This window comes from Hypomesus nipponensis, chromosome 24 (assembly GCF_054491055.1).
Source record: "Hypomesus nipponensis isolate SF chromosome 24, ASM5449105v1, whole genome shotgun sequence".
NCBI classification, from domain to species: domain Eukaryota; kingdom Metazoa; phylum Chordata; class Actinopteri; order Osmeriformes; family Osmeridae; genus Hypomesus; species Hypomesus nipponensis.
This window is the reverse complement of record NC_140384.1, coordinates 6,136,669-6,150,076: the sequence shown is the minus strand read 5'-3', so window position 1 is coordinate 6,150,076 and position 13,408 is coordinate 6,136,669. Positions and strand designations below refer to the sequence as shown.

At 46.9% G+C, this 13,408-nt stretch overlaps 2 protein-coding genes across 2 annotated transcripts; one reads left to right on the top strand and one right to left on the bottom strand.

Moving 5' to 3' along the window:
• Positions 1-2,385: 2,385 nt before the first annotated feature.
• Positions 2,386-5,097, top strand: tubb2b (tubulin, beta 2b). Its single transcript, XM_084690233.1, has 4 exons — positions 2,386-2,511; positions 3,377-3,485; positions 3,608-3,718; positions 3,893-5,097. The coding sequence occupies exons 1-4, from the start codon at positions 2,455-2,457 to the stop codon at positions 4,951-4,953; spliced, it is 1,338 nt and encodes a 445-aa protein (XP_084546359.1). The 5' UTR covers positions 2,386-2,454; the 3' UTR covers positions 4,954-5,097.
• Positions 5,098-5,739: 642 nt separating this feature from the next.
• Positions 5,740-7,222, bottom strand: bcl2l16 (BCL2 like 16). The gene is made up of 3 exons (XM_084690581.1): positions 7,083-7,222; positions 6,165-6,771; positions 5,740-6,018 (listed from the first exon to the last, which is right to left on the bottom strand). Exons 2-3 carry the CDS (start codon positions 6,642-6,644, stop codon positions 5,887-5,889), a joined length of 612 nt encoding a protein of 203 aa, XP_084546707.1. The 5' UTR covers positions 6,645-6,771; positions 7,083-7,222; the 3' UTR covers positions 5,740-5,886.
• Positions 7,223-13,408: the final 6,186 nt, after the last annotated feature.

Sequence of the window (13,408 nt, the reverse complement as noted above, 5' to 3'; positions counted from 1 at the left end):
CTAGAGATGTGAATTTGTTTAACACAGCAACCTGAGCTGAATGAGAGAAGCCAGCCTGAAGTAGTCAGGGAAGCTTTGCTGAGTCATAAAATGACCGTTTGCCGTACTGCTTCTGGATACACTAGGAGGACAAGTCGAGTGTTACTGTAAGCAGATAACAAGGTAACATAATGGTCAATTTAGGGAAAATGGCATCATCATAAGATTAAGGGCATATGCAGGCCAACATGAGAGCCTTTTATAATGATGCACATTTGGTCTGCTTAGCTTGTCAACATCACTCATCCTCACGCAACAAACCATTTACCGTAGTTCCGTCCGACTGCATTCCTCTTTGTAAAATGAATTATTTATCCATTGCAGTGTAACAGCTGCTGCAGAGAAATAGAAACAATTCAGATCAGAGGCAGGCAGCCCCAGCGCTGTCTATTGTCTTTCTATCGCGACTGCAATTTGAACCGTCACATAATGTGGCCAAGAAGTGAATACGTGACTGTTTGGTGGAGGGTCTGGCTGTGGAAGAGGAGGCAGGCTGAGACTGTAGTAAGCTTTACATGTGGTTTGTCATTCGTGAAGAAGTCTTTGTGATTTGTTTCTTTTGTTCTGCCCTTCTGTTGGCTCAGGGAGGGAACCCCCACCACTGTTCCTCTGCCAAACCCCCGACTCACACAATTGCCCTGCTGCCATCTTTAGATATTAAAACTAGTGCCTACCATAACCAACTGAAGTGGCAGTCAGACACTGTTTCAGAGGAGCGAGCCTGTTAGTTGATGCGAGTTTGTCACTTCATTTTGCGTAACCCTTCCCCTCTTACATACACCCTCCTGGTCTGGCCACAGGAAACAGCACAGCCATTGTGTGCCCTGTGTGGGACTGAGAGCAGGGAACAAGAAGCCGACCTAGTTATGCTGAGCGCAACCTGCAGTATCAACATGCTGTGAGGCTACGTGGAAGCATTCTCTATACTGATGCAAACTACAGGCTTTTGTATGAGAGCAGCCATTCATTCAGCCCGGGACGCAGCCATTCCTTTCCATTGGCTATAGGACTGATCTACATGAAAATGCCTGGGACGCATACAGTAATCAGGTCTGGGTAAGACCTAGTCAGGCTAGTGAGAGAGTGTGATTGTTCGGAGTGGAGAACCCAGTAACTATCACCATGGTGGCTATCCTCCTCTCCCTGGCCTCAGCAGCTCAGCAACTGTGCCCACAGTCACATTCTACCCTGGTAGTCCCAGATTAACTATTATTAAACTTCCCTGCCCTCATTCCAGCCCTGGTGGTCACCAATGTGTGCTGCTCTCCTCTGGCTAATGCTCTGCTCCCTTTGTCCAGTGAAACCCTGTGGTGACTTTCATGATTTGCCTTACAAAACCAGAAGGCACAGTATGGTTACACTAAACAGCACAGCCTACTGACAACTTTGTCATACAGTAGGCTTTAGTTCTGATGTCATTACCCCAAGCTACAGGCCTACCGATGATAGCTATGGGATTTATTTATGATTAGCTTTCTTTTTTAAATCTCATGCAACTAGTTGTTTTGAGATTTTGCCCTGGATTTAAAGTTCAGAGTCTGTCACGTTAAACCATGTTGCCTTTTCCACAGTCTGGATGGGAGGAGTTGCCGCCGGAGCGCGTGACTACCCAGTCTGCCATGTTTCATAATGCGCAAAAAGGGAGTATCCCAAACTCAGAGTATTAAAGCAACACAGGATGGCATGATATAACCGGGTCCACACTGTAGTTCATGCCAAATATTCAGTGGTACTATCAATTATCATACAGCATTGTCACGTCATCTTGCCATAGGAAGGCTAACGATAGCCTACGATACTCTGATTTTTCCAAACACGCTGAATAAACGATACCGATATAGCCTGTGTTATGATCTTTAACAGACCTGTTGTAAAAACAAAATGTAGCCATCGTTGATTTCATTGTATCTTTACACAAAGCTATAAATTGCAACCGTGAACCGGGATGTTAACAACAAGCCACGTGGATATGAGTCTGTGATGGTACTTATTGTTGATCTTTTCATTAGAAACCACCATGAATCTGTACAGTAATGCATAATAAAAACAATTCTTGTCTTTGAACTAATCACATCCTAACTATGAGTAGGAATTAAAGTTGTAAATAAATACAATGTCTTATTCGCTATACATGAAGTAGGACATGTCTCAAGATTAGATGGCTAAATCACACGTTTGAGATCAATTTGAATGACCAACAGAGAAGGCCAATAGGATTTATCCTTGACAAATACCATTGGCCTAAAAGTACGTCTATTAACGTTTTTCCATGTATTAGCCAATGGCTGTAGATAACTTAAAGGGCGGGCACTAAACTCCCTATATATATTGTGAGAGTCCATGATTTTCGCGCATTCTCAGAAAGTCTGCTCAGTGTGTAGTAAGTGCAGTAAGTGCTCTACCTCGAAAGACAAAATGAGGGAAATTGTGCATCTCCAAGCTGGACAGTGTGGAAACCAGATCGGAGCAAAGGTTTGTAGTTCCGTATTTCAAGGAAATCTAAATATGATTTTGCAATACGTAGGCCTAGTTTAAATCGCCTCGCTGTCACTTCTTTGTCTCTGTGAAACCACACCCAAATTGCAATTTTTGATTGAGTATGCTCAATTATTTCTTTTGAAACTATCTCGGGGCAATATTAAATTGGTGGGGTGTAGTATATTTTAAGATTTTAATTGGTTGTGTTTTTTTTTCTTGTTTCATTGTGTTTGGTTATCTCGGCCAGTTAGCCTACCTTGTAGATCTTATAGCCAACCATAAACAAATTACTTGCCTAATATTTGTAAAAAAAAAAAAAAAAAAAACTATAAATATATATATATTTTTTGTGATTTAAGACAATTTTATAAGAGCATGATTGTCCTCATTTGCGGCCTACTGCAATGCGCCAAAACTCGGAGTTATTTAGTGAAATGTTGTAATTGAATTGCTAGTCTAAGATTGTCTTGAAACAAAACAAAACAATGACCTCATTTTCCCAGGGTTTTTGTAAAATATTCATATTTTTGGGGGTGCAACTTACAATCTAGGCCTACTCTCTTGCCATTCATTGAGCGCGCACCGCGCCCGGTTTTCTGGCGGAAGTGGGTGGTGTTACATTTTAAGTGACGTGGTCAAATTTTAAAAATCATAGCTGATGGCTTTTGGCCAATCGGAGTGTATGCCGCGCGCGCGGAATCATGTGTATATGTATTTATTGTAATATTGGTCACAGTCGTAGGCCACATAAAAAAAAAAACTTTATAATTATGAAATATGCAATTTTATTGAACAATGAATTTGCTGAGTTTATGCAATGCAATTAACTGTCCTTTGAATACTCCTTTTTCTTTTCCAGTTCTGGGAGGTGATCAGTGATGAGCATGGCATTGACCCTACTGGCACCTACCATGGAGACAGTGACCTGCAGCTGGACAGGATCAACGTGTACTATAACGAAGCTTCAGGTAAACACATGATTGCCGTGCTAGTGTTGAATGCTTCTATTAAATAATCCAGTCAGTGCATACGTCTTTGTGTTCTGAGTTGCGAACTATATTCAGACTTTTCTTGTGCCCTTGTTGCTTAGGTGGAAAATACGTTCCCCGTGCTGTGCTTGTGGACTTGGAGCCAGGGACTATGGACTCAGTGAGATCTGGACCCTTCGGTCAGGTCTTCAGACCAGATAACTTTGTCTTTGGTAAGACTCCTCCTCCCCTATCCATCTTTACCGGTTTTGAGCCTCCATCCACCCACATAGCCTGTCATGCTGGACAAAATGATTGACACTGGACTTTCTAAGTGCACCATATGAACGTGGCTTTGGATGAGAGCATCTGCTAAATGAGTCAAATGTACTTTTTTTTTTTTCCAGGTCAGAGCGGGGCAGGTAACAACTGGGCCAAGGGCCACTACACAGAGGGAGCAGAGCTGGTGGACTCGGTCCTGGACGTGGTGAGGAAAGAGGCAGAGAGCTGCGACTGTCTCCAGGGCTTCCAGCTCACCCACTCCCTGGGCGGGGGCACCGGCTCCGGCATGGGCACCCTGCTCATCAGCAAGATCCGCGAAGAGTACCCCGACCGCATCATGAACACCTTCAGCGTGGTGCCCTCGCCAAAAGTATCCGACACCGTTGTCGAGCCCTACAACGCCACCCTGTCAGTGCACCAGCTGGTAGAGAACACAGACGAGACCTACTGCATCGACAACGAGGCCCTCTACGACATCTGCTTCCGCACCCTCAAACTCACAACGCCCTCGTACGGCGACCTCAATCACCTGGTCTCGGCCACAATGAGCGGGGTCACCACCTGCCTCAGGTTCCCGGGACAGCTTAACGCTGACCTCCGCAAGCTGGCCGTCAACATGGTGCCATTCCCCCGCCTGCACTTCTTCATGCCGGGCTTCGCCCCGCTCACCAGCAGGGGGAGCCAGCAGTACCGCTCCCTCACCGTGCCCGAGCTCACCCAGCAGATGTTCGACGCCAAGAACATGATGGCAGCCTGCGACCCCCGCCACGGGCGTTACCTCACCGTGGCGGCCATCTTCAGAGGCCGCATGTCCATGAAGGAGGTGGACGAGCAGATGCTCAACGTCCAGAACAAGAACAGCAGCTACTTTGTGGAATGGATCCCCAACAACGTCAAGACGGCCGTGTGCGACATCCCGCCTCGAGGCCTCAAGATGGCCGCCACCTTCATCGGCAACAGCACGGCCATCCAGGAGCTGTTCAAGCGCATCTCCGAGCAGTTCACCGCCATGTTCAGGCGCAAGGCTTTCCTGCATTGGTACACGGGCGAGGGCATGGATGAGATGGAGTTCACTGAGGCTGAGAGCAACATGAACGACCTGGTGTCCGAGTACCAGCAGTACCAGGACGCCACCGCAGAGGAGGAGGGCGAGTTCGAGGAGGAGGGAGAAGAGGAGCTCGCCTAAATGTGTCTTCTGTTCTTAGTCTACGTAACACTGACAATTGACCTTTCCAGTGTTCATTTTTCTGTCCTTTTTGTTCCGTCACCTATTGCTGTCATTTCTCGTCTGTACAGATGCGTGTCAATAAAATTCTTTTGTTTTAAAAAAGTCCTATGGTACGCGTTTCAATTCACTTCTAAATGTTCTGAGGCAATCTCTTTCGGGACAGTACTCAATGGTGCAGTGAAGGTGAAAATACCTTGTTTACTACATTTGATACTTGAGCACAGTCATGTGCTAGTGGTTTGGGGAATAGCTTAAGGATTTGGCAGTTCATATAAGGCCTCTGGTTTCAGATTAGTGAGCTGAGCTCTTGGCATTCAAAATGGGGTTTGAGCACCCACCAGAGATTCCTTGTCTGATATAAAACCAGAGTTGGCAAATTTATAAGTAAATATACCAGTGTCTTAAGTTGGCATGGTTTCTCTTTGGAATGTTCTTAGATGAATGAGTTTGCAGGATGTTAAAACCAAATGACTAAATGCAAATGTAAAGTACACATGTAGTGGGATGAGGTCATTTGAGTAGTCAAATGACAAACTTCCACACATGCCTTCTCTTTCACTTCCGTAAATGTCATGAATGCTGATGTTTGCACTTTATACTGTCTAGAAAACATTGGTCTGCCTGTTTAGTCAAATTTGAAACCTTGCAGGCCGTGGCTTCATTACTTGTTTATGTAGCATTTCACATTTCAAGATGCATTACAGAGAAATATTCGTTGTGAGAAATAACCAGTTGAGCATCCTGTAAGGACAATACCATGTAAACTTTATTTCAACAAATTCATGACAACCACATGTGTGGAAAACAAATCTCTTGTTCCTTCTAGAAAGAACTACATCTACTGCATATGTTTGAACATGGCTCATGCTGATCACTAGGTGGTGCTGTTGTTTAAGACATTCTTCTTTTCCACAGGAAGTAGGAGAGGATACTTGTGGCCAACAGGAGTAGTGTCCAACAACACACTTTCTTCACCTGACCCTCCAAGTTCTGCTTCTGCCCAAAGCGACTCACAAAGCCGGTCTGTCAAGAGCAGAAATACTTCATGAAAATGCAGATCATACGATAAACAAATGACATGGTCATCGCTTCCAGGTTTGTAAATGTGTCAGTGGTATCTGTTATCAGTTTGAACTAAGGGAACCTTGCGCACACATGTGATGACTCACCCAGCCACCCCTGTCTCTTATCTCCGGGCAGATTACCCTCTCCACATAGCTGCCCACACAGTCCTTCAGCTGGGGCAGGACCGTCGCCATGCCCCTGTCACGGCAGTGCAGGGCCATCTGGCCAGCCAGCACATAGACCGACAACACTGCGCTCCAGGCCAGCTCTCTCCGGCGCCCCCCAGAGGTCGTGGGGGCAAAGTGCTCGTCCAGGATGGCCATGAGCATGGGGCAGGCCGAGGCCGAGGTCACATCCTGGAAGACGCGCGGCCAGCGCCTGAAGAAGATGGGGAAGCGGACGAGGAGCTCGTCGCCGGCGTGACGCAGGGCCGCGGCGCAGGCGGTGGGGGGCGGAGCCACGAGGCCGTCTGACCCGGCGGTGACGTAGTCGATGTAGTCGTGGGCCATCAGGTAGGCCTCTCTCACCAGCGGGTCAGAGCTGGTGACCCCATGTGACCTCTCTGGGTCCTCGGACTGACACATCCTGCTTTCTCTCCCAGGTGGGCGATCGTCAGGCTGTGTTTGGCATCAGTGCAGCTCGTCATCCACAGGTTGGACCCGAGAGCTCTTAGACATCCTCTTAGGGATGTTAAGACTGACTTGCCTGCAACTAGAGGGCAAAACTGTGGCTGTGTTCTGTGGTTCACATGTTGAAGGCCATGCGGAACAGTGAAAATGGTCAAAACATCCAATGCTTTCTGTGACATTTTTGTTGTTTTTCAAAGGATTCCAAACCAAGGCTGAGTGATTATCCCTATCCTTTTGTGTTAAAATGAGGTCATATGGCGTGCGTTAGAATGAGTTCATATGGCTGTCTAACAGTTGCATGTTGCACCTCTCCAACATAACCTTCTTAGATAATCTAAAAGACATATATGCAAGCACAAAAGCAATCAGTGAAGAAAGTCATTTACAACTCACCTTCTTAATCAAAACACCAAGTGGAAGCTGGACGCACACACACACACACACCAGGACAAAAAAAGGAAAGCTATCTGGCAGGTAACCGCAGGGTCCAGAGGAGTTTGTGCGGTTGGACTAGGTCATCGAGTCCGGTCGTGTTCTTTCCCTGGGGCTAATATTAGATCCCTTGTTGGAAAACGACCCATCATCAACCCCCTGACACACAGCCCCATTCCAGCACAAGCACATCTATATAAAGAACCCTGGATGTGTGAGTCTGAAGAGAGACAGGTCAATGTTAACTGTCTGTGAAAGCCAAACAGACCAGACGGCAGGGAAGCCAAATGAGAGTATAGAGTATAGCATGTGTTGCCAGTGTTACATGGAATACGTTCCCCGTCAACACCTCCGTTCTCTGTGGAGCAGGCGTTGATCTGTTGTGATACTGGATGGCTTTTACAACCCTGTCACAGACCTTTGTTAGCATGATCCTGAAGACGGTAGTGTTGACTGCGTTTCAGTGAGGGATTCTGCTCCGCAACAGTCAGGCCGTCGTGTGGATGTCACACCCGTGAACACGCGCGCATGCGATATTGGGTTTCACCATGGAGATGGTCGCTTCAGTCACTCCTGCCTACACACACACACACACACACACACACACACGCCACAGAATGTGACATGAGCGTCCCAGTTGTGTCCAGGGTTCCAATGGAACGTGATGCAGAGGAAGAAGCTGCAGGAGGCTCATGTTCCTTCTGTTGTCTGCCTCTCCAGCGACAGTGCTTTCCTGAAGTCCGTGGCCTTCAACACAGAGCCGTCGTTCCGTCATTCATCCACTAGGGCGCAGCGGCGTCTTACTCGAGACAAATATCAGACGGCACTATTGTTTTGAGCCTCGGCATAAGTAGTGCATGGAGTATGATCAATATGAATGACTCTATTTTCGTAGTCATCGAATCATTGATAACTGTGTGTAGAAGTATACACTTAATAACTTTCAAACCATAGTGACGACCAGAAAAAAAGCATATAACAGTATGCTCAGTCATTTGAGAGGTATTTGCTACTGTCTATGGTTTACTGTTTGTTGACGGAAAAGCTTCAGAGAGCTGAGTAAAGAGCACTCGTCGTGACAGATTTAATGGCGCTCACGCCTGAGCAGGCCTACGTTGTCCTGCGGGTGTTAACTATCTCTCTCGCTTTATGATTTTATGCCTCACTTGGGGCTCAATAAAACACAGTCCGCGCGACATTTATCCTCGTAGTTAATGCATTGATTTATACGCCAGCACAAAGACGTGCTTAAGTGGCAGCGCGAGCGGCGCTGCGCTTCAGACCATCTGGCGCATACATTGTGTATATGTATGCAGAGGGAGATAAGGCAAAACAGCCATAAAGGGGCTCGTTCACCCCCCCCCCCATCCTCCCTCGCCGTACATGCGTTATCACCTGATCGACGAGGAGTCAGGGAGTAGGGGAAGTGACGTCATCGCTGGGGCCTGCTATCAGGCCTGTCATATGTTCCTGTTGCAACATCTGCAGGGGAGTTACTTCCTGTCTGGGGAGGGCATTTGAAGTTGTAGTCGGCTTCGACCGCAACTTCTCATGGGAGGCTTGTGCTTCGCGTGAACGCTGCCCTGTTTCTCAACTGAAAAGGCCAAGGCGTTCCTTTTGTCTGCTAAGTAGTGGTTCAGGTAATGTTCGGAGGGTGGTCGAGTGTGCTGTATGGTCGCGGCGTGCACTACACCTGCAGCGTTATGATTCCACAACAGCTGAACAATAGCTACACATCTCTCCTCCAACGTAGGGGTTGAAGGAAAACACACTCAGGACAAGGACACTGCGATAAGGGTGAGGGGAAAACACATTGTATTTATTGTATTTCACTGTGCGCAACACTCCTTTCTATCTACTTACTTGTACCCCCCCCCACACACCCATTTCCCCCCCTGCTGGGGGGTTCTTTCAGGCCTGTGTTAAATTGTAGAGTACTTCTGTGTGGACTGGATCTCCTGTGGCCTCAGCATGCATTTCTCTGGCAGGCTTCGACTGGAACAGAGCCTGAAATAATGGAGGGCTTTCGCCTTTGCCTTTGTTTCCAGGGCGAGAAACATCTGCAAGCCCGAGACATTTGTGCTGCAGCAATACTGAGAAAAGAACGAAACAGGCCAGTATTCCTGCGGATCACCTCAAGTCAACAGAAGAAAAGAACCCTTTGACATGGCAAGAACAAAGGGAACGTGCAGGACAAGGGAGGCGGTGTGGTGTTTAGCCGGGGTGGAAAGGATCAACGTGTCTTTTGGAGGATTCACGTTGTAGATTCCTTGTGAAGTCTTTGTGTCACACGGTGCACATTGTGGAAAGGAAAATAGCATGCACAGAAACGTTTTTTTTTCTGTTCCATCACATGGAACAATGCTATGAATCATATCTGTCGAACATACTGGCTGTTATCTGTCAGATGCACACGTCTGTCTTGTTGCTAAGGAAGTTTCTTATCATTGTCTACACAGAACAAGCCTTTGAAGTTTGGGGGATTTTCAAAAAGCCCAGCCTCAGACAAGGTGACACATAAGTTGAACGACGAAGCGAGTGAAACCCCACCCCTTCCCCCTCGCTCTCCCAACCAACCAGTGCTGATCTACCCGCCTCTTTTTGTAAGACTCCCATCAACCTCACCCCAGGGGGTGGGTGGTCAGAAAGGGGAGGAAATTGCTCTGAATTGGCCGGTAATTGAAAACACCTCCATCCCCTGGCGTGTCTGCCTGTACCTGGCCTCAGATATCCATCCCCCTTTCCCCCTCCTCGGTGTCCGTCTTTTCTTCCGGAGGGGCCCTAATGGCAGCCCCTTCCTCCATCATCCTCTCTGTCTCCCACTGGACTGAATGGATGCAAAATTATTTTGTGTCTGCAGGAGAGGTGACCCACTTGTTCTGCGGGCGCGCCTGTCCCCCGTCCCGCCTTCTTTCAATTGCAGGTATTGATGGCTCGCCATTGTTTCCTTCCCACCCCAGGAGGTGGAGTGGTTTGTGGGGGTAAATTGAGGGGACCCCTCGGGTGTAGATGGTTTTTTGGATCGATTCATCCGTCCTCTCCTCCTATTTTCCCCTTCGCTGTACAGTACGAGCCTTTTGAAAACCGGCCACATCTGCTGAGGCGTTTGTGTCAAGTTAAGTGGCAGTATTACACGTTCGATACATGCAGAGTTTTCATTGGTTGATAGCCGCTGAGAGCTGGATGTGCCTTGTGGACGTTGTCGATAAGTCCTCCTCTCTCTCTGGATGTGGGGCACGGTGACTGTATTTCTTCTCAATTTGTATTTTGCCGATCCCCATGAATCCACATACACATTAACATGGTGGACTCTGGTTTAGAGGTTAATCTCTGAAGATTTAGGTTAAGACATTTGGGTTGTTCCTAAGGGGTCTTTGCGACTGGTCAGCTGACACCCATTAGTCCAATCAGCTCTCCTCAAAGGCCTTCTGCCTGCCCGGATGAATATAGAAAGCTATCCAGATCAAAACTATGTAGTACAGCAGAGTGTTACCATGCAGGCATACAGAAATAGAGCTGAGAGGCTGTTCTGTTCATTGTTATGAAGAGGGAGGGAGGGGAGGGAGGGACTCTCCTGTGGAATGAAGCTGGCTCTCAATGCCAATAACTCCCTCTCACTATCCGACCTGTGCCACGAGTGTTCCCCCCCCTGGAATATGGTTCGCTCTCGACAAGCACATTGCCTTCTCTTCAGCATATTTAATTTTCAACTTGAGAGCTACTTCTTGTTTATGTAACAAAAGCCTCTCCTCAATTAGATCATTGGGGGTAGGAAGTGCAGGCATTCTTCTCCCTCCTCCTTCCTTTTCTCTCTCTCTCTCTCTCTCTCTCTCTCTCTCTCTCTCTCTCTCTCTCTCTCTCTCTCTCACTCTCTCTCACTCTCTCTCACTCTCTCTCTCTTTCTCTCTCTATCTCTCTCTCTCTCACTCTCTCACTTTCCACCACTCCCTGTTGAGAACAGGTACTTGAGGAATCTTTCAAGTTTTGTTATAATGTGCCCAATACTTTATTTTGGGAAAACAAAGTTTTGCATTAGAAGAGACATTAGAAGAGACATAGAATAGCACTGCCGTAATTAACAAATCACTCGGTTTGCCATTTAATCTCGAATTTTGCTGTTAGTTAGGCATTGTCTCGCCAGTTTAAACTTAGTTCTGACTTTTTAAAGCCTTTGCAGTCCTCCAACATCATATCAAAGTTATCACATTGCCGACCATGATGATTTATGTGAATCCCCAGGGACAATAGAAGATCATACAGAATATTTGCCTTCCATGATAATCCTAAATGGCCTATTCCTTTAGAACCTCTTAACAATCCTGACAAATTTGCCTAAAACACCTAAATAAAGCATACCCAAAGTAAATTAAAACCTGTTCTTGAACGATTTGAAGTACATGCATAGTTTTGGTCTCTTTTGAAAGGTGATACTCTTGACTAATAGAAGCTTGAATACAATGAAATATAAATATTTCTGCCTAGATTTAGTTTTGCATACAGATGCCTGTAGATACTTTTAGGTGGGAGGTATGAGCTGGAAGACACAATGGGACAGTATGAAGCCTTACCTAATCCAAGTAGAATATAATACCACAACAAATGAATACATTTTCTTTCAGCAGACACTTTTATCCAGAGTGACTTACAGTAAGTACAGAGACATTCCCCGGAGGCAAGTAGGGTGAAGTGCCTTGCCCAAGGACACAACGTCATATTGCAAGGCCGGGAATCGAACCTGCAACCCTTTGATTAGCCCGATTCCCTAACCGCGCAGCCATCTGACACCCTCAAATATTTTACACATGTTTTCTAAGGGTACATCCAGGGGTAGGTTACCCCTAAACCTGTATATGGCCTTTTTCAGAATTGCATTGACTATACAGTATGGTCAACAAGTTCATTTGTGAAACAATTGAAGTGTAATTTTTGAACCCAGACAGAGTTAATGGGGGGGGGGCAGTGGAGGCGGAACGCACAGATTTTGGAAGCCACCTGGTTGGCTTTAGAAGGCTATGGACAGATCCTATTGGGTAAAATGTGATGTCAATCGAAAGGTCAGAGTTCAGTGGCCATTTTGACACCAATATCCAAAACATTCTGAAGGGAGCTGATTGATGTTCATGGCTGTTTATGAATCAAATACATTTTTTGCCAAAATACACGCTTGGTTAAACCCTTGGTTAAAAAACCCTTGGTTAGATAGTTTGGACCTTTGGGAATGTATTTTCGTTGGGATGTTTTGAACTGGACAACCTTACTAGGTGAGTACTCTGTTTGCTTTCGCGTTGTTGACATACATGTTTGTGCTGTTGCTAGATCTTGAAATGGTTGACACCAATAGAATCAAAAGAATTGTATCTTTCCAATGATATATGACCAGTGTAGCAGTCTAAAACAACTTTTTGGGGTGAGGGTGGTGATTGGGAGGGGAGGGGTGCGATTTCCGTCCCGCCGTGGAACGTTAAGAGGTGGCTAACGATGACCAAAATGACGCCCTATGAACATAGAGAGAAAGTACTTGACACATTTTGTGTAGAAACGGTGCAGATCTCCCCGGGCTCTCTCATGCAGCTATGCTAAACGGGGCAACCTACAGCAACACTACAGCCTCCAGTCCAGATGTCCTGGCATCAGCTGTGGTGGTAATAGTGTTATACTGTTGATCAGCAAGCTGTGCAAACAAACACACTTCACCATTGGGCTGCAGAGGTCCTGATAGTACAAATCTGTCGCCAACAGGTCTGGATCTTTCAGAGTGGAACCAGTCAAATGACATGGGTATCTGAACCTAAATGTTAAAGGGTTAGGGACAGGGTTATGGTTTAGCAATGCGACTTGAACCAAATGTCACACAACATGAGTGGTAGTGATTGTTTCGGGGGCTTTGCGAGGTGCGATGCTGAACGGGACAAACAGACGTCTCCCCTTACAACTTGAAGACGTCCTTTATCGCACAACCATGCCGCAAACAAACCTGCGAGGTTTCGCCCCGGGCTCCCAACGTGAGCCCAGCGAAGGCCTTCAGACATCCTGCTGTGTTTGAGGAGCTCAGTCGTGAGGTTCTTCAGACGGATGCTGAGGATGTCACGGGCAGTGAGGCCAGTCCCGGTGGTCTGAGAGAGGGTGTGTGTGTGTGGGGGGGGGGGCTTTCAGCAATGCGGGGATAATAAGGGCTAGGTGGGGGTGGGGTTGGTGGTGAGAAGGAGCTGCTAGCCCTCACACTGCCTCAGTGAATTCCAACTCCCACCAGATGGACTCATTTACGGCCAATTAGCCGTGTGCTGTTA

Coding starts and splice junctions, on each gene's coding strand:
- tubb2b (XM_084690233.1), top strand. CDS start 2,455: ATGAGGGAAATTGTGCATCTCCAAGCTGGACAGTGTGGAAACCAGATC. Junction 3,486..3,607: donor GTACTATAACGAAGCTTCAG/GTAAACACATGA, acceptor CTTGTTGCTTAG/GTGGAAAATACGTTCCCCGT. Junction 3,719..3,892: donor ACCAGATAACTTTGTCTTTG/GTAAGACTCCTC, acceptor TTTTTTTTCCAG/GTCAGAGCGGGGCAGGTAAC.
- bcl2l16 (XM_084690581.1), bottom strand. CDS start 6,644: ATGTGTCAGTCCGAGGACCCAGAGAGGTCACATGGGGTCACCAGCTCT. Junction 6,019..6,164: donor TAAGAGACAGGGGTGGCTGG/GTGAGTCATCAC, acceptor TGCTCTTGACAG/ACCGGCTTTGTGAGTCGCTT.